The following is a 24,825-nucleotide window of genomic DNA, read 5'->3' as shown; positions in this document are numbered from 1 at the left end:
GCATCATGGAAGGATGGGGAGTAAGGGTGCATTCCAAGCAGAAGGCAAGGCACATGCAAGTTCAGGGCAAATGTGGGACAGACAAAGCAATCAATGAGGATGAAGTGGAAGTATGGAAGTGTGTACGAAACCAGAGTGAATACAGGAAACAGTCACCAAAGTTTTTAAGAAGTGGTATGATCAGATTTGTATGTTACAAAAGTAATTCTGGTGGCATTGTTAAAGATGGATTAGGATGGGAGGGACTGGTGGCAAGGAAACAAGTTAAAAAGCTATTGCATTAGGATTCAGTACATGATGAGGACAGCTTTAGCCCAGGTGAGAAAAACAGGAAGAGAGATGGCTTGATTAAAAAAGAGAGGGGCACCTGGGTGGCTCAGTCAGGTGAGCATCCGACTTCGACTCAGATCATGATCTTGCTGTCTTTGAGTTTGAGCCCCACATCAGGCTCTGTGCTGACAGCTCAGAGCCTGGAGTCTGCTTCAGATTCTATGTCTTCCTCTCTCTCTGCCCCTCCCCAACTCATGCTCTGTCTCTCTCTCTCTCAAAAATAAATAAACTTAAAAAAATATCCAGTAAAGACCTAGAAAATATAGGGTGGAAATTCAGAAAAGAATAAAAAACTGAAAACAGCCTTCTGACTCTGTCAGGACATGCAGAGCAGTCCAACAGGACAGGATGCTTAAACACAATCAGGTATTTTCTTTATTGTTATGGACTTTATAATATTTTATATTTATATAAATGTTTATATTCTAATATTTTAATAAATATACTTATAATCTAATATTTTATAATTATTATCATTATTACTGCTACAAATAAAAAAGTAATAAGAAATGCCACAACAAATAATCACTGGAGGGCTTACCATAGTACCAGGCACTATAAGAATTTTGCTCAACATCGTTCCATAGATAATATAGATATATTTATATATCAATAATATAGATACATATACAAGCTTGGAGAGTTAGGTAGCTTGTCCAAGGTCACACAGCAATTTTATTATGCTAGTAGAGCTGAATGATTAAGAGCATGACCCATAGTGTCAATGGGGCTTCAAATTCTGGCTTCAGCTCACTTCCCGTATGACCTTGGTAAAGTTGTTTAATGTTCCTGGTCTCTTTAGATGATTCCTCATGCATAAAATCAGGGTGATGACAGTATTTACCAGAGACAGTTAGCCTGAGCCTTAAATCATACAAAACATAAAGTACAGAACAATGTTACAAAATTCCTAGCTCTTATTAATCTTATCTCCCACTACAATGTAAAGTTCATAATGGCATTTTTACTTAAGTCTATTTTATTTAATGCCTACCACACAGTAGGTACTCAATAAATCTTTGTTAGATGGATGAATACCCAGTGAAGCAGTGGGACCAGGATTTGGGCATAGATACTATGAATCCAGAGTCTACATTCTCTTAAGATACGAAGGTTGAACATATGGTTCCAGAGAGTCTGAAGCCTTGAGTGTAAACTGAAAAGGGGAAAAAACTCCTAAATCAGAATCCTGAGAAACACCTACAGAATTTGGACTACAATAAGAAGAACCAATAAATGAGACTGGGAAAATGGGAGAAAGGGAGAAAGGGAGAAAGGGAGAAAGAGAAAGAGAGGGTTGTGATAAGGGATCTAGAGTAATTATTCTTTTCTATTTCTGAACATTATAGCTTTTTCAAATAGAAAATAAACAAATTCTAAAAATGAGTTTATCAAAAATGTCATGAATGCGGGGTGTGCCTGGGTGGCTCAGTCGGTTGGGCATCCAACTTCGGCTCCGGTCATGATCTTGTGGTTTGTGAGTTCAAGCCCCATTTCAGGTTCTGTGCTGACAGCTCAGAGCCTGGAGCCTGCTTCAGATTCTGTGTCTCCCCCTCTTTCTGCCCCTCCCCTGCTCACGCTCTGTGTCTCTCTGTCTGTCAATAATAAATGTTAAAAAAAATTAATTAAAAATGTCACGAATGCTCATAAAAAATGCCAAATATTACAAAAAGGCAGGAAATGACAAATTAAACTCTATGTATTCCTAATTCTTAGAAATAACCAATATTAATGGTATATGTATAATTTATTTAGCCAGTCCCTCACAAATTATTTCTGTCCTATTCTTTCTGGTCCGGTACTATTAAAATTAAGTTTCAATAAACACCCTCACATGTATCTTTATGTCTATACATATGTAACCACTGAGTATTATAAACTTTTAAATCTCTGCTGTTCTGACTGGTGAAAAGTGGTTATTAAATGTATATTCCCTCATGACTAGAAAAATTGAGTATCTTTTCATATGTATATTGTCTACCTTTATATTTTTCTTTGAACTATGAATTTATGTTCTTTGCCAGTTTTTTTTTTTTTTTTTTTTAACTTAGATTGTTTCTCTTTCTCTTTTTTGACATACAGGAGCATTTTACTTTAAGTAAAATTATTTTCATTTCCTGCCAACTAGAAATAGTCTAATCTTTTTACTATATGAAACTGTTTTCTCTGTTTTGTTTTTAATGTTTATTTACTTTTAGGAGGGGTAATCAGAGGAGTGACAGAGAGAAAAGACGAGAGAATCCCAAGCAGGCTCTGCACTGTCAGGACAGAGCCCAATGCAGGGCTTGCTCTCATAAACCATGAGATCATGACCTGAGCCGAAATCAAGAGTCAGACACTTAACTGAATGAGCCACCAAGCCACCCATTTTCTCTTTCAATAATAGGTTATTCTGATCTACATTTTTAAAAACCTCAAATATTATGAACATACAGCTTATACTTAAAATTTAAAAATCAGTAACTGGGGGATATAGCAGTATTGTTCATTAAGTCTCTGTCCTTTGATAAAGGGAAGCTGGTGTAGATAAACCAAAATAATTTTTATTATCTAAGAATGGAAGAGTAGTAGTGCTAGAATATGGGTGTGGCCAATGTGCCAAGAAGCAATCAGGCAGAATGCCAAAGGGAACCGTTACGTTCTCTGGCTTCCAAGCCAGTATTCTGGGCACCTGGTCTTACCACCCTCACTCCAAACAAAGGGCAGATACCCATCAAAGGCATGTTCAAACTCTCTGAAACTGTATGTCAGAGAAGTGGGTCAAGAAGGGCTTTCAAAGGGCCTCTGGTTATGATACAAGTTATGTGAAGAGAACTTAACAAAGCATTAACAAACGCTTTGTATCAATATAAAGCAAGGAAGATAATTTGCCTGAAAAGAATTGGCCTAAATCATTTCATTAAAACATTTTCCTTCTTGGAATGTGCAACATTAAAAATTACTTTCATGTTCACATACAAACCTGCAAAACATTAAAATGTCTACACTCTACTATGTAACAACAGAAAAAACAAACAGCATCTCATTTCCAAAAGAAGTAAAGACATACTTTTAGCTATGTTTCAAAGCATACCAACCACAATAACTGCATTGCCAGGCATCTGCTCAACACCACATCACTTGCCTGTGTTAAGATGTAACTCCTTTTCGCCTCTTCTATGTCAACTAAACTGGCATTAATATAATCATTTTCAGCATTTTGCAGTTTAACACGACTGTGATCATCTGAAATAGAGAATGACAAACCATAATTGTCATTTCAAACTTCTCATTTTTATTGATATTAATGTTCTAGGTATTATTAATAAAATGATAGAAGAAACAAAGCAAAGAAAAATAACAGCACCACAAAAGAGTTGAATCAAGTCCTAAATTATTCCTCTTTTTGGAAGGAAGTATAAAAATGAAATCTTTTTGTTTGTTACTGTGGTATTGGAAATGCTTTTGTTTGTACTTGATTAGCTATTGTAACTAGAAAAACTGACCAAAGAGTAAAATATGGTGAAAGGAATAAAGCACCTACCTTCCCAAAAGTAAAAGAATCATTTAGAGTCTTGGGGTCTAAGAACTGATAGGTCTACCTACAAAACAAACAAACAAACAAACAAAAAACAACAAAAATGCCAAAAAAACCGCAACTGGCCTCAAATAGAGGAGACTTGATTTCCATGGTAACTACATTTGCTTCATTCCTCAACAGATCTGCATTCAACTATATTTACATAATTTTTAGTATTTAACTATATTTAAATTAAGTGCTAAAAATATTTAAATACAGAGAGAATATTCTAATTTTTTTTCAGTAGGCCCCATGCCCAACATGGGGCTCAGACTCATGACCCTGAGATTGAGACACATGCTGTACTGACTGAGCCAGTCAGGCGCTCCAGAATATTCTAATTCTTTACAAGACAACTAAAGACGCCTCATTACTTAGACTGTGTTATAGCACAATAAACATATCTAGTTTAGACATATTTCTAGCTTTTAAAAGTAAAAATTTCACCATCTACAACAATATGGACGACCTAGAGGGTATTACACTAATTGAAATAAGTCAGGCAAAAAAAAAAAAAAAAAAAAAGGAAGACTGTATGACATCACTTATACATGGAATCTAAAAAATTAACAAATCAAAAAAAATAGAAACAGACTCATAAATACAGAGAACAGGGGCACACAGGTGGCTCAGTTGGTTTATCATCTGACTCTTGATTTCAGCTCAAGTCATGGGATCAAGCCCTGTGTCGGGCTCCACCCTGCGTATGGAGCCTGCTTAAGATTTTCTCCTTCCCTCTCCCCCTTTTCTCCCTCCCTCTCTAAAAAAAAAAAAAAAAAATTCAAAATTCAAAAATTCAAAATAATAAAATAAATAAAATGAATAAATACTGAGAACAAACTGGTGGTTGTCAGAGAAAGGAGGGTGGGAAGATGAGTGAAACAGATGACGGGGATTAAGAGTTACAAACTTCCAGTTATAAAGTAAGTCAGTCACAGGGATGAAAGGTACAGCATAGGGAATACAGCCAATAATATTGTAAAAACTTTCTCTGGTGACAAATGGTAATTACACTGATTGTGGTGAGCATTTTATAATGCATATAAAATTTATATATAAACATATAAATGCTGAATCACTATATTGTACACCTGAAGCTAGTATAATATCGTATGTCCACTATACTTCAATTAAAAAAAGAAAAAGCAGGCCTCAAAATTAAGGAAATGTATTTACAACATATACAACCAAAGAAGGATTAAGATACGAAGAGTACTTACAAATCAATAAGAAAATGACAGAGACCCCATTTTAAAAGATGAACAAGGACAATACACAAGAGACTAATAAATATGAAAAAAAAATTAATCTCACTATTAATCAAAATATAAAAATTAAATTGAAGAGATAATTTCTTTTTTAATTAAAAATTTTTGTAAAGTTTATTTTTCCAAAACCTTTTTGAAGTGCTGTCCAGGCCATGGCTAGCCCCTTAGTAAGCACTAGATGAGACTATACAAGAACTTTCAGATGTCTGGTTTATAGGTATAAACTCTTACAAATCCAAGGTTTCTGTTTCTGTGAATGAAACCAATGGATATACCCAGAGATAAGCACAGTCTAACAGTAACACACACACACACACACACACAAAAGGGGAAATAACAAATTTCCAAAATGCCTAATAACAGGTAAATTACAGTATATATGAAAGATGCACTACTTTAATGGAGCCCTTAAAAATCATGCTTTGGTGGGGGGGGAGTAAAAATCTCACAGATTTAGAAATTATGCTGATTTAAAAATGTGGACTACAAAACTTTACCTTGTATCATTTCTTTAATGTTTATTTATTTTTGAGAGGAGGCAGAATGGGGCAGAGAGAGAGGGAGACAAAGATCCTAAGAAGGCTCTGTACTGACAGCAGAGAGCCCAAAGCGGGGCTTGAAATCACCAACAGTGAGATCATGACCTGAGCCAATGAAGTCGGACGCTTAACATTAAACGTTGGACGCTTCTTGGACAGAGCCACCCAGGCACCCCAACCTTGTAGCATTTTGATGGAAACGGAGAAGGTTTCTCAGGGACAGAAGGCATGTACATACAACAGAATTAACACTGGCTTAGTATCCTAAACATACAACTCTTAGAAGAATATAACTGAATTATAAACTGAACAGATGTTTGATGTTTAACTCTGGAGAATACATTCAATTTAAGCTGCTCCCCTGAAGGAAATCTATACTAAATGTCCTTTTTCTCCCCACTTTTAAACTAAAAAAACTGTTCACATGATCTCCATACGAAAGAAAATGTTAAATAGCTACAGTTTCACACATCAATTTATCTGAACTGTTTCTCCTGGACTGAACCCAAGACCTCTGTAAATATTACATGTCATTTGCCAACAGGAAAAAAACTAAGATCTTGTTATAGTAAATCACTTATACTAGTGTTCTCGGAAAGATGATGTCAGCAAGCACTTTTTTTTAAAAAACACTTTTTTTTAACAGCTTAATCACCCTTTAACTGTTAAATTATGTGAGATGGTAAAAAGGTCAGCTATCTAATTAGCAAAATAAAGACCATACATCTCCTGTATAACATGTATCAGGAGATGTATGCTTTTAGAATGCTACACAATCCCTAAAATTCACATTCCACTAAAATATAATACCAAAGGAATGTATTTCCTCATGTTGTAATCACAGAAAACACAAACCCTAAAGGTTAATCATATCTATTGCACAAGTGAAAAAAGCAATTTGGCCAACAGAAGCAAGAATCCATAACAACTGGGAAGATTCCTTCCCAGGAACCTCCAGGAATTCAGTTATCTTGCAGGTTGCCTTCTGGGACCCTTCCACAGTTATGGAGGAAATAAGCCCAGAGAAAGACCTCTGGCAGATTGTTTTTAAGAGTTCTGCCATCCTCCCCTCAGAACCTTGAACTAGAATTCAGTTATTTTCCCTTCAGCTTCAAAATCTATACCAGCTGTCATTCCAATACATGGAAAACACTGAATCACACAAGGGTAAAAGCACAGATACATTCCCTGGAGCCCTGGGGTCTAACCAATAGGTGTTACCTGAAGGACACCCAGTGTCCTGCACAATCTGGCCCCGAACAGTGGCCCTACTTCCCTCTAACATTTATTTATATAATCAACAAAAGCAAAAGAACACTGAATTTTCTCAGGAAAAAAAGTTTTTAATTTTTCTAGATTAAGACTAAAAAAGAAAGGTAATCCTTAAGGAAAACTCTATAGCTATTTAGAAGTGGCTACAAATGTTCCCTGAACCTATATTTTCTCCTCAGGACTAATTACAAACAAAACTCTCAAATTCACCTACATTATTAGAAATTTATTTATTTATTTACTTACTTATTTATTTATGTATATGAAGTTTATTGTCAAATTGGTTTCCATACAACACCCAGTGCTCATCCCAAAAGGTGCCCTCCTCAATACCCATCACTCACCCTCCCCTCCCTCCCAACCCCCATCAACCCTCAGTTTGTTCTCAGTTTTTAAGAGTCTCTTATGCTTTGGCTCTCTTCCACTCTAACCTCTTTTTTTTTTTTTTTTTTCTTCCCCTCCCCCATGGGTTTCTGTTAAGTTTCTCAGGATCCACATAAGAGTGAACACATATGGTATCTGTCTTTCTCTGTATGGCTTATTTCACTTAGCATCACACTCTCCAGTTCCATCCACGTTGCTACAAAGGGCCATATTTCATTCTTTCTCATTGCCACGTAGTACTCCATTGTGTATATAAACCACAATTTCTTTATCCATTCATCAGTTGATGGACATTTAGGCTCTTTCCATAATTTGGCCATTGTTGAGAGTGCTGCTATAAACATTGGGGTACAAGTGCCCCTATGCATCAGTACTCCTGTATCCCTTGGGTAAATTCCTAGCAGTGCTACTGCTGGGTCATAGGGTAGGTCTATTTTTAATTTTTTGAGGAACCTCCACACTGTTTTCCAGAGTGGATGCACCAATTTGCATTCCCACCAACAGTGCAAGAGGGTTCCCGTTTCTCCACATCCTCTCCAGCATCTATAGTCTCCTGATTTGTTCATTTTGGCCACTCTGACTGGCGTGAGGTGATATCTGAGTGTGGTTTTGATTTGTATTTCCCTGATAAGGAGCAACGTTGAGCGTCTTTTCATGTGCCTGTTGGCCATCCGGATGTCTTCTTTAGAGAAGTGTCTATTCATGTTTTCTGCCCATTTCTTCACTGGATTATTTGTTATTCGGGTGTGGAGTTTGGTGAGCTCTTTATAGATTTTGGATACTAGCCCTTTGTCCGATATGTCATTTGCAAATATCTTTTCCCATTCCGTTGGTTGCCTTTTAGTTTTGTTGGTTGTTTTCTTTGCTGTGCAGAAGCTTTTTATCTTCATAAGGTCCCAGTAGTTCATTTTTGCTTTTAATTTCCCTTGCCTTTGGGGATGTGTCAAGTAAGAGATTGCTACGGCTGAGGTCAGAGAGGTCTTTTCCTGCTTTCTCCTCTAGGGTTTTGATGGTTTCCTGTCTCACATTCAGGTCCTTTATCCATTTTGAGTTTATTTTTGTGAATGGTGTGAGAAAGTGGTCTAGTTTCAATCTTCTGCATGTTGCTGTCCAGTTCTCCCAGCACCATTTGTTAAAGAGACTGTCTTTTTTCCATTGGATGTTCTTTCCTGCTTTGTCAAAGGTTAGTTGGCCATACGTTTGTGGGTCTAGTTCTGGGGTTTCTATTCTATTCCATTGGTCTATGTGTCTGTTTTTGTGCCATAGAAATTTATTTTAATTCTTCTTTTCTATTAAGAAGATTAATAAAACTTTAAAGTGTATTTAACTTTTTGATTTCAAAGGAAACAAAAGCAAGACAGTTTCTAGTGTTAAATAAAACATCATGTTAAAACTATCTACAAAGATAGTAACTATACAGAACATTTCAGGAAGTGAAACTATCACAGCCTTTTTATGAGAAATTGTGACTTTATGATTTCTGTAACAATTATAACAGGCAATGCCTCTTCCCCAACTCAGAATCACTTCATGTATGGTTTAAAATATCTGTGAGAGTGGACACAGGTCCCCTCACAACCTGGGAGTCAAATGTCCCCTTTCTCTGCCCTGTTATTATCAGTCAGCCCCAAATCTGTCAAGTGTTCATTCCAAACCAAACTTCGGACTTCTGAATTAGTACAAAAATGCAAAAACAAAAACACCAGAAAGTTAAGTGCTTTCTCCTCTCCTAGAGTTTATTCTGCCCAGAAACCTCTGAAATGCGATTATCAAATAGACGGAGTCCTCTAACACCTGGGCTCTAAGTAATAAGCCCTAAAGCCCACAGTATTATTATCATCATTCTAGGTAAATATATGGTTATCTCCCTCTTTCTTATTTTTTAAAAAATTCAGCAAAGGGAGAAAAATGAAGACAGTTCAAAGTACATTGCAAGAGATACCAACTAGCAATCAAACCATGCTTCATAGGAAATCTTATTTCTCAACATCTAATAACACCAAAAGCTGAACTATCAAGAACATATCCTTTTTTTTTTTTTTTTTTAATGGGGGCATCATCTGCTCTTAATTCTTCTCACCAAGAGAATAAAGAAATGCAATATCCAATAGAATTGCAGCTTGTAAACTGGATAAAAATTAAGCAAACATCTGATGAAGATTCCCTTCACCTCCCACCCTCAAACAGTATGTTTTCCGAGAAATGGTTTCATCTGTCAAGAAATGACGCTCTAGCTGTGGCCTGAGCTGACAATACAGATTAGCTTCCTCTTTCACTAATGTCATAATAAGCCTTTTTTTTTTTTTTTTTTTAACACCGCTTCACTGGTTCACCTTTTATCATAATTGTAAAAAGATCTTCTTTTGGAAAGTTGGAAAGTTGGAAAGTCTTCCAGGTCAAACAAGAAAATGGATTTACATCCATCATAACTATCCTCCCTAGGTTACACCAAGGTAGAGATAAGCAATCACTATCATCAACTGGGCAAGAAGACCATGTCTCCATTAGTAAGTACAGCATTGAAAGATGTTCCCCATTGATTCTCCTGTTCTCAACCAGGAGGAAACTGTTAAGTTTTCAAATACTGATGTCTATATTCATATGTTACCTCCCTGCAAGAATGCAAAGCACTTCAGGGCACCTGGGTGGCTGAGCCGTTAAGTGTCTGACTTTGGCTCAGGTCATGATCTCGCCATCTGTATGTTCGAGTGCTGAATTGGGCTCTGTGCTGACAGTTCAGAGCCTTGAGCTTCTTTGGATTCTGTCTCCCTCTCTCTCTGTCCCTCCCCTGCTTGCACTCTCTCTCTCTCTCTCTCTCTCAAAAATTAATAAACATTTTATAGACACGTCAACCATCTTCGACTCTATAAGTTAAATACCTGAGACAAAAATATAATTTTCTCTCATGAATCAAGCAATGAGCCAAAAAAAAAGCTAGAACTAAAATCCAAGTCATCATAAGCGCTAATGAAGAAACACATACAAGAGTTTAACATTTCAATTGTTTCCTCTGAAAATAAAACTCAATTTGACGAATAGTTCCTTTACTGACAACATAACCAACTAGGACCGCTATATAGGATTTAGTGCCTATATGTGTCAGTTATTGTATGACACATCTTACCGCATTACTTCTCTCAGTCCTCACAACCCTATGAAGTTGACATTATCATGCTCATTTTACTGACACTCAGGGAGTCAAGTCATAACTACACACACTAGAGGAGCACAAGAGGAGATTCAAACTAGGTCTGTAACTTGAGGGACTACATAATTCCCACACTACATTATCTCTGAAACGTCCAAGTTGGCTCCTTTACCACCCTTTTCACACACCCTAAGTTCTTCCTCCATCGCCTTTCACTGTTCTTCACATCAGGTACAATTTCTGTCTCATCTCTGTCACACAAATCTCACTTCCATGAAGATCCAGCCTATGAATGACCTTCTCTAAATAGCCCGTTTAAGGGAACCCTCACCATGAAGTTCTGTTCTTCACATTTAATACCCTCAACAACTTTTATGCAATTTTCATTCAACAAATATATTTTAGGAGCCAGGCAACAGCGACATAAAGATAACAATAATTTGTTTAAAGCTTTTTAAAAGAAAAAAATTCTATTAAGTAGTAATTCCTACCACTATCTTAATTGCACTGTGTTGTGTGAAGAAAGCTGACCAACTGATGCCTAAGGAAGCCAAGTGAGATGAGCAGGCTTTGCTACATAGAGGAAGAAGGAGCACACACACACAAAAGGAATAAAAAGGTATGGTGTATCATGGACTGGCAAATTCAAAAAGGCTGAAGAACTGGGTAGCCAAAAGAGATCCCAAAACATGTTAAGGCCAGACTCTGAAGGGTCTTGTGTGCTGCACTCCAGGCACAGGTTACCTTAATAAAGCTCTTTAAAGGACTGACACAAGCACATTTGATTTCAAGAAAATAACGACGAGCACTCTAGAGGATAGACTGGAACAAGAAGACAAGTTAACACACTGACGCACTAACAATTTAATCAAGAGACGATGAGTACAGAGCCAAACAGCGGCAGGAGCAAAGAGAGTTACAATGAAACACATCCCAGTGCACACCACCACCAACTTGCCAACCAAGTAAATAAATACATGTTGTTCCAGTAGGTCCCATCTTTTTGAAACAATAGGGTAACTGTCTGAGACTTCCAACTCATTCAAACTATCAAGATTTCAAGTTTCTACGCTCGCTAGGGCAAGGTCATTGATTAAATTTGACTTCCACACATCTCCAAATCTAAAAACAGGTCTTTAATCTACCCCTAAACGTCTCTGCAATGGAAAGAATGCCTGAGAAGTATCCTTTAAAAATGTGTACAATACATTAATATACTCTGGAACACAGATATCCTTCCTCTTTAATAGTGTGTATAAAATAAGACATACGAAACTTTAGTTTAATATTATCAGTCAACACCTCAACCGTCTCCTTGAAACTCATAATTGCCTCTTCAAGAAGAGAGAGAGCATGGAGAGTAGAGGGAGTTGGCAGAAAGTACTTTCCTTACATCCAAAAGTCCATGGGACACCACAGAAACAATACAGACCAAATATTTAGTAAATCCTTCCGCATTCCAGGCACAGCTCTCGGCACTCAGGACCCATCCATACTCTTGTGGAGCTCACCTTCTCAGAAAAGGAAATAACAGCCAAAACAACTAAGTAAATGATATGTTATACAGCACAAATGCTATGGGGGGAAAATGCAAAGTGAAGGGGAACATCATGCTGGGGAGTAGGAGCAGGATAGGTTACAATTCTAAATAGGGGGGAAGGTTGGCCTCATTAAGACAGTGACATTTTAGCAAAGACTTGGAGGAGGTCAATCATATGGATATTTTGGTTAAGAGTGTTCCAAGCACAGAGCAGAGTTAATGCCTTAAGGTGGGTATGTGCCCAACATGTCTGAGGGACACAAATAATGGAGCTTGAGCCCAATGAACAAAGGGTAGAGAAACAGCCTGCAAGTTAGGTTCAGAAAGTTAAGAAAATCTGTACTGATTTATTAGTCACACCTCCTAAATTCAACTCAGAGAAAAAGTTTCTACTTCCATCTTCTTAGTGTCTACCCAGTACAGCGCCATAACAATTTAGGTTGGCAAGTGTTCAAGCATTGTTTATACACTGAATTCCAGAAAATTTTCATATTTAAATTGTTAAACTACGGTAGAATTTTGTTAGAATGACAAATCACTATTAAACCATTGTGAAACCTATGCGGGAGATGAGGTTATGTTAATTGACTTGGAGAGTAACCTAATTCAGTAAAAAGGTTAGAGCTCAGACACCTCCAGAACTTTTCAGCATAGGCATCTGGAACTCTGTGGCGCAGATGAAAGACCATCTACGGGGTCTAAAGATGTAGATTCTGATGTGTGTCCTGGCTCTACCAACCTACATGACCACAGACACAGCTGTGATTTCACAGTTGTGAAAAGAATAACCTGCTACTTCAGAAACATTATCAGCATCCAACTTAGTTACTACACCCTGTGATAACAGCCACATCACTAGTCTCAGTTTTCTTGTAAGATGAAATGGCTGGACTAGACAAATCCTTCTTGATTATTTTTACCGACTGACCCTAATATATTCCAAGTATCCATTACAAAACTCCTTGGAAAGTCCTATTTTTAAAACTTATAGGAACTTAAAATTTCTACTTCATTATGCATCTGTATTTTAATATATAAGCAATCACACCTTCCCTTCCCACGTTCCAAGTATAACCGATGGTCCTAGAAGATGTGCCACATTTCCCCAGGACATTAAGTTCCCTCCCTGTACATTTTTGCTCCTTCTTCCAGTCCCCAGTGTAAGTACTCTATAGGTGAACTGTCCAAGTGATGAGCCATGACTACAGTGGGGGTTCTCTCCTAGAAGGCTACCATTATGATAAGATTTTGATCCACTCAGAAATTGGGGCAGCAGCAGTGCCCAGACCTCCAGCCATCTGTGGCCTTCTGTTAGGGTTAACCTCTGTGTAGCCTGAGACCCTGTTATGTTCATTATGTATTCCCACTGCCTAGCACAGTACCCTTACCCAGTACCCAAATCAAGAAGCCATCAAATTCAGAAACCTGGAAAGATGCTGGTATAATCCAGACTGTAATCCAATTTCTCGTTTTATGGGCACAGATTTGTGTGGTGTGTACAGTTCTATGCTATTTTATCACACGTGAAGACTGTGTAACCACTACCACAATCAAGATACAGACAGTCCTGTTCCATTACCACAAAGATCCTCTGTGCAATCCCTTCACAGTCATAACTCCCCACCAACCCCATCCCTAACGCATTAGTCTGTTCTTTATAATTTTATCATTTCAAGAATGCTGTAAAAATGGAATCATATAATATGTAACCTTTGAGATTGGATTTTTTGACTCAGCATGAGTCTTCTGAGATCTATCCAACTTGTTGCATGTTATCAATAGGTCATTTCTTTTTATTGCTGAGTAGTATGCCATGGTATGAATATACTAGTTTGTTAACCACTCACCTGTTGAAGGACATTTTGGCTGTTTCCAATTTGGAGCTATTACAAATAAAATTGCTATGCACCTTCACACACACATTTCTGTATGGACATAATGTTGCAATTCTCTAGGATAAATGCCCAGGAGTGCAATGGCTGGGTTGTATAAGGTATGTTTAGTTTAAGAAACTGCCAAGCTATTTTCCAAAGTGGCTACACATTTTACATTCTCACTAGCTTTATATGAGATCCAGTTTCTCTACATTCTTAGAGTATTGTGGCTTCATTATTTTATCTGTTCAGTGGGTGTGTAGTGATCTCTCACTCTCACCACCATTGGTTTAATTTTCATTTCCGTAATGGTTAATGATGTTTTTAATATGCTTATATGCTTACCTGACATCTGTGTTCATAATCTTTTGGCCATTTCCTAATTGGACTTTTTTTGTTTTACTCGTTAGTCTTTTACTGTTGAATTTTGAGAGATCTTTTTATTTTCTAGGTCTGAGTTCTTTGTGGCTTATAAGTATTTTCTCCCAGTCTGTCCTTGTCTTTTCAACCTCAATTCCCTAACAGGGTCTTTAGCAGAGCAAAAGCTTTTAATTCTGGTTTAGTCCAATTTCCTGATTTTTTTCTTTCATGGACAGTGCTTTTGGTGTCACATTAAGAACTCTTCCTCTAGCCTTAGGTCCTGAATTCTCTCCTGTTTCTTCTAAAAGTTTTATACTTTACATTGAAGTCTATGATCCACTTTAATTTTTGTATAAGGAATATTAGGTTGAGATGGCGGGGGGCTGCTGTGGATGTCCACAATTGCTCTAGTACTGACTGTAGAAAAGATCATCCTTCTTCCATTAAATTTCTTTGCACCTCTGTCAAAAATCAATTCACTATACTTGCACGAGTCCATTTCTAGGTTCCCTGTTCTGTTTTCCAGTCTATGTTTCTATTCCTCTGCCAATATTACATCATCTTGATACCACAGTTAATACAGTAAGTCTTAAAATCAGGCAGAATGATTCTTCCTCACCTTCTTCTCCCTTTCTGAAATTGTTTTAGTTATTTTAGTTCCTTTGCCTTTTCACATACATTAAGAGTAAGCTTGTTTGTATCTACAAGAAATCTTTCTGAGACTTTGATAGGAATTGTGTCAAACCTACAGAAAAATCTGGGGACAACTGACATCTTTACTACATTGAGAGTTCCAATCCGTGAACATGGTAGGTTTCTCTATTTAGATCATCTTTGATTTCTTTTATCATGTTTTGTTGTTTTCAATAGACAGGCCCTATACATGTTTTGTTAGATTTATTCCAAAATATTTCATTTTTTAAGAGCAAATGCAAATGACCTTATATTTTTAATCCTGTTTTCCTTGTGTCCATTGTTAGTATGTAGAAAGATAATTTTAAAAAAATTTAATGTTTACTTATTTTTTAGAGAGAGACAGAGCACAAGTGGGGGAGGGGCAGAGAGACAGGGAGACACAGAATCTGAAGCAGGCTCCAGGCTCTGAGCTGTCAGCACAGAGCCCAATGCAGGGCTCGAACCCACCAACTGTAAGGGTTAGTGTAGGGCTAACCTGTAGCCTTGAGAAGTAACAGCTTTGTTTTGACACTGTAGGTTAAGAGATAACAGCCTTGTCCTATCAATCAAGGGAACAAAAAAGTTCAAGGAAAATCAACTGGATTGGTGATTGATTGGATTGGGGCAAGGGCATGTTGAGAACTTTGAAAAAGTGGTGCCAGAGACAGGGTCAAGGATGTCAACTGGTTGTGGCTTAACGGCAGAAGGTCTGAACTGTTTCCACCCCCATCTGGGAACTATTTCTTTGTTCTGTTCCCAGGTGATGATAAGACAAAGTGGTCGGCTATAAAAACTCTGTACCCCGGCTGTTCGAGGCTGCACTCTGATGAAGAGTGTCGGTGCGATGGGTCGGCCTTGCCTCTCGTTGCAATAAACTTTGCTGTGACTGTCACTGGTGCCTGTAGCATTCTGTTTCAGGAGTCGTGTGGACACAACACAACCACGAGATCATGACACGAGATCATGCGAGTCAGACGCTTAACTGACTGAGCCACCCGGGTGCCCCAGGAAGATAATTTTTATATGCTGCTCTTATACATAGCAACCTAGTTTAACTCACTTATTAGTTCTAGGAGGTTCTTGGGATTTTCTATGTAGACTATCATGTCTAGACTATCTGCAAATAGAGGCAGTTTTATTTCTTTCTTTCAAATGTGTATGCCTTTTATTTCCTTTTCTTGCCTTCACGTGTTGACTTGGATTCAGTATCCTCCCCTTTAAATAATCTTTAAAAAATTTTTCAGTTGAAATAATTTCAAAACTTACAGAAAAATGCCAAAAAAAATACAAAGAATTTTTTTCCCTAAATCATGACAGCAAGTGCAAGCATGATACCTGATTATCCCTGAACATTTCTGTGTGTATTTTCTGCAAAGGACTCAATTCTACTTAACCACAGTACAACCATCAAAATCATAAAATTAACAATGATACTTTACTAACTCAGACCCCATTCAAGTTTCACCAAATGTCCTAATATCTTTTCTTTTTTTAAACTTCTTTATTGGAATCTTTCAATAATCATGTGGTACTTAAGGGAATATACATTTTTTTTTGAGAGAGAGAGCACGTGCGTGCACGCACACATGCAAGCAGGGAAGGGGCTGAAGGGTAGGGAGGGGCGAGAATCGTAAGCAGGCTCTTCGCCCAGCACAGAGCCCAAGGCAGGGCTCAATCCCACAATCTTGAGATCATGACCTAAGCCAAAATCAAGAGTCGGACACTTAACTGACTGAGCCACCCAGGCACCGTTTCCCACTCTCCCATAATACCTGTTAAACAAAAGGATCCAATACATGATCACATGTTACATTTAGATGTCATATTTCTTTAGTCTCTAAACTGGAACCATTCCTCAGTCTTCCCTGGGAAGGGTTTTATTTTATAACCCTTTGAAGACTACAGAGTGTCAATCCATTGGAGTAGTCTGGTATTTTCCCATGGATGAGTTTAGATAATATACATTTGGCAAGTTCAGCACAGAATGATGTTCTGTACTCACTGCATTCCATAGGGGAAGTTCAGGATTTCAATGTGATGTGTACCATAATTGGTCATGATCACCTGTTTAAGGTTGGTGTCTGCCAGATTTCTCCACCGCACACTTACTATCCTCCTCCTGTATTAATAAGTATTTTGTATAAGGGCACTTTAAGACTATGTAAATATTTTGTTCCTCATCAAAGTTTTACCCACCAAGTTTAGCATTTATTTCAACATTACTTGACATCCTACACTAAGGTAGATCTTTCCTTTCTCCCCATTTATTCATATTACTGATAGAAGTACAAACTCATGGATTCCTATTTTATTCAGTAGGTTATAATCATTATTTATTTCAATGCTCCAATCACTCCCAAGTTTGGCCCATGGGCTTCAAGCTGGCTTCAATATCCGTTTGACACAGCCTCATCATTTCTTGAGCATACTTAACCTTCTGCGACTATAAGACATTCCAGGCTACTTTTTTTTTTAATGTTTATTTATTTATTTTGAGAGAACAAGAGAGTGTACGAGCATAAGTGGGGGAGAGGCAGAAAGAGAGGGAGAGAGAGAATCCCAAGCCGGCTCTGTGCCAAAAGCACAGCCTCATCACAAGGCTTGATCTCCCAAACCACGAGATCATGACCTGAGCCAACATCAAGAATCGGGAGCTTAACTGACTGAGCCACACCACTGAAACACTAATTCTAATCTAACATCATAGGGCTCACTTCACCTTCCCTCAACTCTTCAAATATGCCCCCCCAAGATGCCCTCCCTTACCTACATGCCTTCCACATGTGGGTCCCCGACCCCAAGGGCTTTTAGACTGAATTATTCACAGGAGAGAGGGGAGGCTTAATGATGTCTTTAACACCTTTTGTATCTTCCCTATTAAAGATAACAGAAACTATAATTTTTTAAATATCAATAATGCCCTAATTGAAATAAAAATAAATGCAAAGTAATTTATATGTTAATATATGTAGATAGTTGAATAGAAATACACCAGAAGAAAAAAGCCCCCACAAATTTCCATAATGTCTCCTAGGAGATGGCAAGCATCCTTGTTAAATGTCACTGCTCTACAGAGTAAACGCAATAAATAAAATTATAAGGCAGTAAGATTAGAGCCAGAATACAGAAATAAAGTGCTATAGAAGCAAACTAGTAACTTTCAGTAGGTACCTCTCAGAGGAGTGATACCTATGTCTTGAAGACTGAACAAAACTTTACTGGGGGATAGGTAGTCCAATTTAAAAAAAAAAAAAAAAAAAAAAAAGGCTGCACCTGTTAAGGAATCAACAGTGTAAGAGGAGAGAATGGCAAATGGGGGAAGAAAGTGAGGAAGGGATGAGGAATGGGGCAAAAAGTGAAGCATACAAGAGATGTTTCAAAATTATCTAACCAACCCTCTACAATTTATTCACAAATGCTCTTTAGAATGTCTCTAATGAGAAGTCCACACTCTGAATAAATACCTACAATAATGAGAGTGCACTAGTTCATATGGTTCGTTTGTATGTTTAAATAGTAGCTTTACAGGGCAAGAAAGATCCTGCATATTCTGACCTGAAATTCACTAACTGTGCTATTCACTTGTGAACCTCAGTTCTCTTGTTTGAGCTTAATACAGGATAATGAATTCCTTTTGTCATTTGAAGTTCAAGTATCTGAAGTCAGCTATCATGTTGTTCATTAAAGTTTTCTTTCCCCACCTAATCAATTCTAGCTTCTTCACCAAGAGTTCTAATTCTTATACCTTGGGTCCCCTCCAGTGCAGTGACCTGTAGAAATAAATTATTAAAAGTCCAAAATAGCTTTGATTTTGCCGTAAGATCAAAGATTAAAAACAACAACAACAACAGAACAAAATTAAAGACAGAACCAAAGGCCAAAGTCCTAACAAAGAATGAGAAAAGAATGAAGAGAAGCTGACAACAGAATGGATTTTGAGAACACGAAGTGCATTACATCTTTATTTTTGAACTTCAGATGGGATAAGGAAGAATACTGACAAATATTTACATAAGAGTTACTATAAAACTTAAGTATATCTATACTTGCTCTGATTACTATTATACAACAGTTTTTATTTAAATCTGCTAAGGAAGATGATAAGCATATCCCTGTCAGATATAAAGACCTATTTTAATAACTCAAATATCTGCTGTCTTATAATTCTGAGACTATCAAAATGGTTCCTTGTAATTCTTTGATATATCTGTGCTTCTGGATTACCAAGAAAACAGTATCATCTATAATTTTGATGGTTTTGAAACATGTCCACAATTCTTTGGTTAATTCTTCCACCTAAATGGCGGAGTTTCAGTCCTCTCCCCTTGAACCTGAATGGCCACTAATGAACACAATGTGATGGAAGTGGAGTGACTTCTAAGTCTAGGTGGCACAAGGCAATGCAGTTTCTAGCTGGCTCCCTCTGAACACTCACTCCTGAAACCTGGCTACTGTTTGCGAGGAAGTCCAGGTCATATGGACATGCCACCTGTAGGTGTGCCGGCTAACAGCCCACAACTGAGCGAGGAAGGCCTCAAGGGGACTCCAGCCCCAGCTACCATCAGCATGAAAGACCCTGAGCAAGAATCTCCTGAGTCCATATATTTGTATATATGATAACTGATTGCTATTGTTTTAAGCCACTGTTTTGGGGTGGTTTGTTATGGCATCAGATAAAATGACAGCTTTGTTTCTGTCTTAATTTTTTTTTTCCCCCAATCTGCATGCCTTTCCTTTCTTATTCTTCTTTCTGTAGTGACTAGGACTAAAGCACAATGTTAAGCAGAAGCGGTAATAGTGGGCATCCTTGTCTTGTTCTTCATTTTTTAAAAAATGTTTCTAACGTGTTATCATTTAGACTTATGTTATATTAAGTTACAGAAGTTCTCCCTCCCGGTCTAATTTGCTATGTGTTTTGTTTTTAATCATGAGCAAGAACTGACTTTAAAAAATCTTTCTGCACCTACTGAAATGTTCATATGACTTTTTCTCCCTTACCTAGTTACTGTGGTGAACCAACATTTTAAAGATTTTCTAATGTTAAGCCACCCGTATCTTCCTAAAATAAACTTACAGACTCTGCTGTATTCAGTTTGCTAATCTTTACATCTATATTCATGAGGGAGATATGCCTGTAACTTTTAGTCTTCTTACTAACTTTTCTGGTTTGGATATCAAAGTTCTATAATGAGCTCACAGAAAGAACTGGGGCACATTCTTTGCACATTAATTTTTATCCTTCTGTTGTAATACATTTAAGACAACATATTTTCTTTGTATTACTATTTTGCTGCTTTATTAAAGTTTTATATTTTATATAGTTTTATATAAACATTGTATATATTGTTCACTTTTTATTTACATATTTTACACATTATTCACTTTTAAGCATTTTAAAGTTTCCATTATGATTTCTCCTTGACACATGAATTACTTGGAAATCTTTAAATCTCCAAATTTATATGATTTTTTATCCTTTTATTAATAATCTATAATTTAATTGCATTCTGGTCAAAGAACATGGCCTGTAAGACAGCAATTTTTAAATTGTTAAGATTTACTTTACAGCCTAGTCAATGGTCCATTTTTTATAAATATTCCAAAGTCCTAGAAGAAAATGGACATAAGGTTTTACATATTTTTCTTATTAAATTAAGCTTAATTGCGTGGTTAAATCTTCTATTTCTTTACTTATATTTCATCTTATTAAGAAGCCCATGAATATGGACTTGTCAGTTTCTTCCTATAATTCTATTCTTTTTTGCTTAATCGATCTTGAGGTTATTTTATTAAGTGAATACAAATCTCATAGCTAATACTGGCATTTGCATTCAGAGTAGCTATGCCATTTGGTGAGTTGTTTTGTTTTGTTTTGTTTTGTTTTGTTTTGTTTTGGAGGTGGGGGGCACAGGAATTCTGCAAGTTTTCCTTACTTCCTCCCCACCTAGTAACTTTTTAAAAAGTAAATTTATTGAGAATCTTCTTGTTTTGTAGCAGTAAGGGACTATGGACTATCTAACCTGCCACACTATCAGAATCATAACTCTTTGTGTTACTTTCCTTTAAAAACTGACAGTTTCACATGGATGAACCTTGAGGATATTATGCTAAGTGAAATAAGCTGGTCACAAAAAGACAAATATTACATGATTCTATTTATATGAGGAATTTAAAGTAATCAAACTGTTATAAACAAAAAGTAGAATGGTGGTTGCCAGGGGCTGAAGGGAGAGAAAATTGATGTTGTTCAACGGGTACAGAGTTTCAGTCATGCAAGATGAAAAGATGGGTTGTACAATGTGCATATGGTTAACAGTACTGCAGCATACACCTAAAAATTGTTAAGAGGGTCAATTTATGTTATATGTTCTTTTTTACCACAATTAAAAAAAAAACAAAACAAAAAAAAACTGCTTCAGAGCCAGTGAAAACAGGTGACAGTTAGACCAAATACAGGATTTACAGAATTTCTACCTGTAAAGCAGAGAGTAAGAAACTTTTAAAATTTAGCAGTAGTCTCTAAAAGTATAAATATAATTCTTCAAGTGATTATTACAATCTTTTACTCTCTTCTAAACCAACCAAGCTCTTGCCTCTTTCACAACTGTCTCACAGTTAATGGAGACAATAGAGGCATCTTTTGGTTGTGGCAATTATAGGAAGATTATGGACTTCTTCAAATTCTATTTCAAAATATCCCTGTTTGAATACAGTTCTCATATTCACACCTCCAAATGTAGTTTCTATATGTCAGTCTGAGGACTGGTGCCAAGCTGGGTATATAAGAATCACATAAGGAGGAGACTGTTTAAAAACACAGATTTCCAGACCTACTGAATCAAAACCTAGAAAAATCTGGGACTCATAAAAAAATAATTTATGTTCAGTTCCCCTTTATTTAGCTGGTTACTATGTATTTTTTAAAAATTTTTTTTAATGTTTATTTTTGAGAGAGAGAGAAAGAGAAAGACAGTGCAAGTGGGGGAAGGGCAGAGAGAGAGGGAGACACAAAATCTGAAGCAGGCTCCAGGCTCTGAGCTATTAGCACAGAGCCCGATGCGGGGCTCAAACTCACAAACCATGAGATCACTGACCTGAGCTGAAGTCGGACGCTTAGCCAACTAAACCACCCAGGCACTCCACCATGTATTCTCTTAAAAGCCATCCCTAACTCCTCAGGCACAGCTCCACCAATACACAGTACTAGCTCATGATACATAAAGCACAACAGGTCTGTATCTCCCACTAGACTATGAATTATCAGAGGGCATGGTACACATATTCATGGTATTCTCAGCGCAAGCATATTGTCAGTAGCTGGTTTTCAATACATGTTTTCTGAACCAAATCAACAACTGTCAAGTATTATGTATGGAAATACATTTTTAAATGATACAGTGACTATCAATCAGGTAAGGTACATCCACATCATCTTGAGAGTGTTTAAAAAATACACATTCCTGGGCCTGTCTAGATTTAGTGAGAGTCACCACCTTCATGACCTCCTCCACTGTGTGAGAATAACATCCAGGGGGAAGTGGTTGTAGATAATTAGAAGAAGATTTTGACTGTTGTGGGTTAGAAAGAGGAGGATGTTCCAAAAAAGTAATGATACCAGAAACTGGTCACACTGGGGGATGCCTGGCTGGCTCAGTTGGTGGAGAATGTGATGCCTGATCCAGGGGTTGTGAGTTCAAGCTCCACAATGGGTATACAGATTACTTAAAAATAAAATCTAAAGGGGCGCCTGGGTGGCTCAGTCGGTTAAGCCACTAAGTCGGTCCGACTTCGGCTCAGGTCATGACCTCACGGTCCGTGAGTTCGAGCCCCGCATCGGGCTCTGTGCTGACGGCTCAGAGCCTGGAGCCTGCTTCAGATTCTGTGTCTCCCTCTCTCTCTGACCCTCCCCCATTCATGCTCTGTCTCTCTCTGTCTCAAAAATAAATAAACATTAAAAAAAAATAAATTAAAAAAAATAAAATAAAATCTAAAAAAAAAAAAAACCCAAAAACCAAAAAACCCACACATTGTGAAAATGGAATTATAATTATTTAGTTATCAAGTAGATATGGGACCTGAATGGGAAAGGAGTCTGAGTTTCTAGCTGTAGTAAATGTGCCAACAGTGGCACCATTTATGGATGGGGAAAAAAGCAGGTCTCAGGGCTGGGACCAATGGACTGTGTGGGAGGAATGCTAGCTCAGTATCTGGACATATTGAGTCTGAGGCAGCTACAGGACATCCACACAGAGATGAGTGCCTTGCATAAATGGGTTTAGGGCTGAGAGGAGAGACCTAGGCTGAAGATGAGATTTAGGGTGATAAGCAGAAAGATGGTAACAAACCCACAGAATGAGACCACTCATACATATAAGTGTTAAGAGTGAGAAGGAGGGAGAGACAGAGACAGAACCCTGAAGAAGACAAAGTCAACCGAGGAAGGTAAGCTCTGAAATGGGTGACTAGCCAGAGAAGTAACAGCAAAATTAGAAAAAATATGGTTTTAGGGAAGGAAGGCAGAGTCAACATTATCAAAAGTCACAGAGGGATAAGAAAAGAAACCATTGGAAAGTCCCTCACTGCATTTCAAAACTAGAAAGCTTGAAAATGGTACTTCAGAATAAAGGTTTCAGTGGGGAGGTTGGGGCAGAACCATGGGCCGAAGAATGCATAGGTGATGAGGATGGAGAGGCAAATAGTATGGTGTCTTCTTTTGAGACTCTGTGCACACAGGCGTGCACGTGCTTATGTCCACACAGGTAATAGGACAAGTGGGGCCGAGATGAGAGAAGAGGGTTGAAATGAGAAGAGGCTGAAGCACATTTACAGAATAAGGAAGAGGAGCTGTGAGAAAAAGGTTGAAGACACAATTAAGAGTGGTAATGACAGAGAATGAGGTCCCCGAGGAGGAATGAGGCATTGGGATACAAACCTAGGATCAGAGCAGGGAGGTTCTTCTCCTGGGACTTAAGATGAGTGCAGAGAGATGTTAACTTTCCAGGTGGTGGAAGCTGAAGAGTTATTTCCTGATTTTTAAAATGTTTCTCTGCAGGACTGAAGGCAGATCACATTCTGAGAGTAGTGGGCATGAAGGTGGGTTGAGAGCCGGCTTCCTCTGGGACAAGCCAGAGCGGAGGAGCAGTGGGAATGACAACGGTGTGTAGGAGGACAGTGAGGCACCCCAGGTCCAATCAGTGCCCAAGCTTACCCAAGTGCACACATGAACCCAACGATAGCTTACAGAAGCTGAATGACAAACTACTTGAGGCAAAGTTTCACGGGGTTAGAGAGAATTACAGACCCACAGAGATTATTTTTCCAACATATTAGAACAATAAGAAAGTCATTAAGTAATAAGTAAGGTGGGGAAGGAAGTAATGTACTACAATAGGTGAAAAAATCAAGGAACTAAAGATCCTGGTGAAGTCAAGGGCTAAGAAGACAGAAAGTAGCCGTCAAGATAGCGGCGTTTAAGATTTCAGGTTGTGAGCTGAGAGGTCCAGAACTGTAAGTCTACGGCATTACATGGTTCCTTCCCAGAGACACGACGCCATCCAGGCACAAAGAAAGAGGTACTGAGAGGAGAGGGCAAAGAGGAAGACAGTGAACGGCGTCCTCAGCATTCAAGGCTTTGGCAAACATGTGAGAGGAGGCTGCGACATGGGGACTGTGAAGTCGGGACAGATCCAAGGGCAGCAGTGTGATGTGTCTGGATGGCGTGCGTCTCAGAGCAGATCATTTTAATATGCAAGTTGGAGAGTAATGGCTTGGACTAGGAAGTTCTGTGGTTACAGGGGAAGCAAGAACAAATAGCCTCTACCTAAGAAAGACAGAAAGGTAGTTTACTCAAGGGAAAGCCAGGCTTCTACAAGGAGA

The 24,825-nt window shown here is 37.9% G+C and overlaps 1 protein-coding gene across 4 annotated transcripts in view; it reads right to left on the bottom strand.

The window, feature by feature from the left end:
* PTPN2 (protein tyrosine phosphatase non-receptor type 2) overlaps positions 1 to 24,825 on the bottom strand; it is an 84,974-nt gene that overhangs the window by 35,034 nt on the left and 25,115 nt on the right. For 3 of the 4 annotated variants that reach the window (XM_019433879.2, XM_019433882.2, XM_019433880.2), the window contains exon 3: positions 3,455 to 3,555. In XM_019433879.2, the coding sequence (XP_019289424.1) occupies positions 3,455 to 3,555 (101 nt within the window). Of the gene's footprint in view, positions 1 to 3,454; positions 3,556 to 16,951; positions 17,059 to 24,825 lie in introns of those variants that run through there. The other variant, XM_019433881.2, reaches the window with a different exon arrangement.

This window comes from Panthera pardus, unplaced genomic scaffold, assembly GCF_024362965.1.
Source record: "Panthera pardus isolate Hobbes unplaced genomic scaffold, ASM2436296v1 HiC_scaffold_15, whole genome shotgun sequence".
Lineage (NCBI taxonomy): Eukaryota > Metazoa > Chordata > Mammalia > Carnivora > Felidae > Panthera > Panthera pardus.
This window is presented reverse-complemented; position numbering and strand designations above follow the sequence as displayed.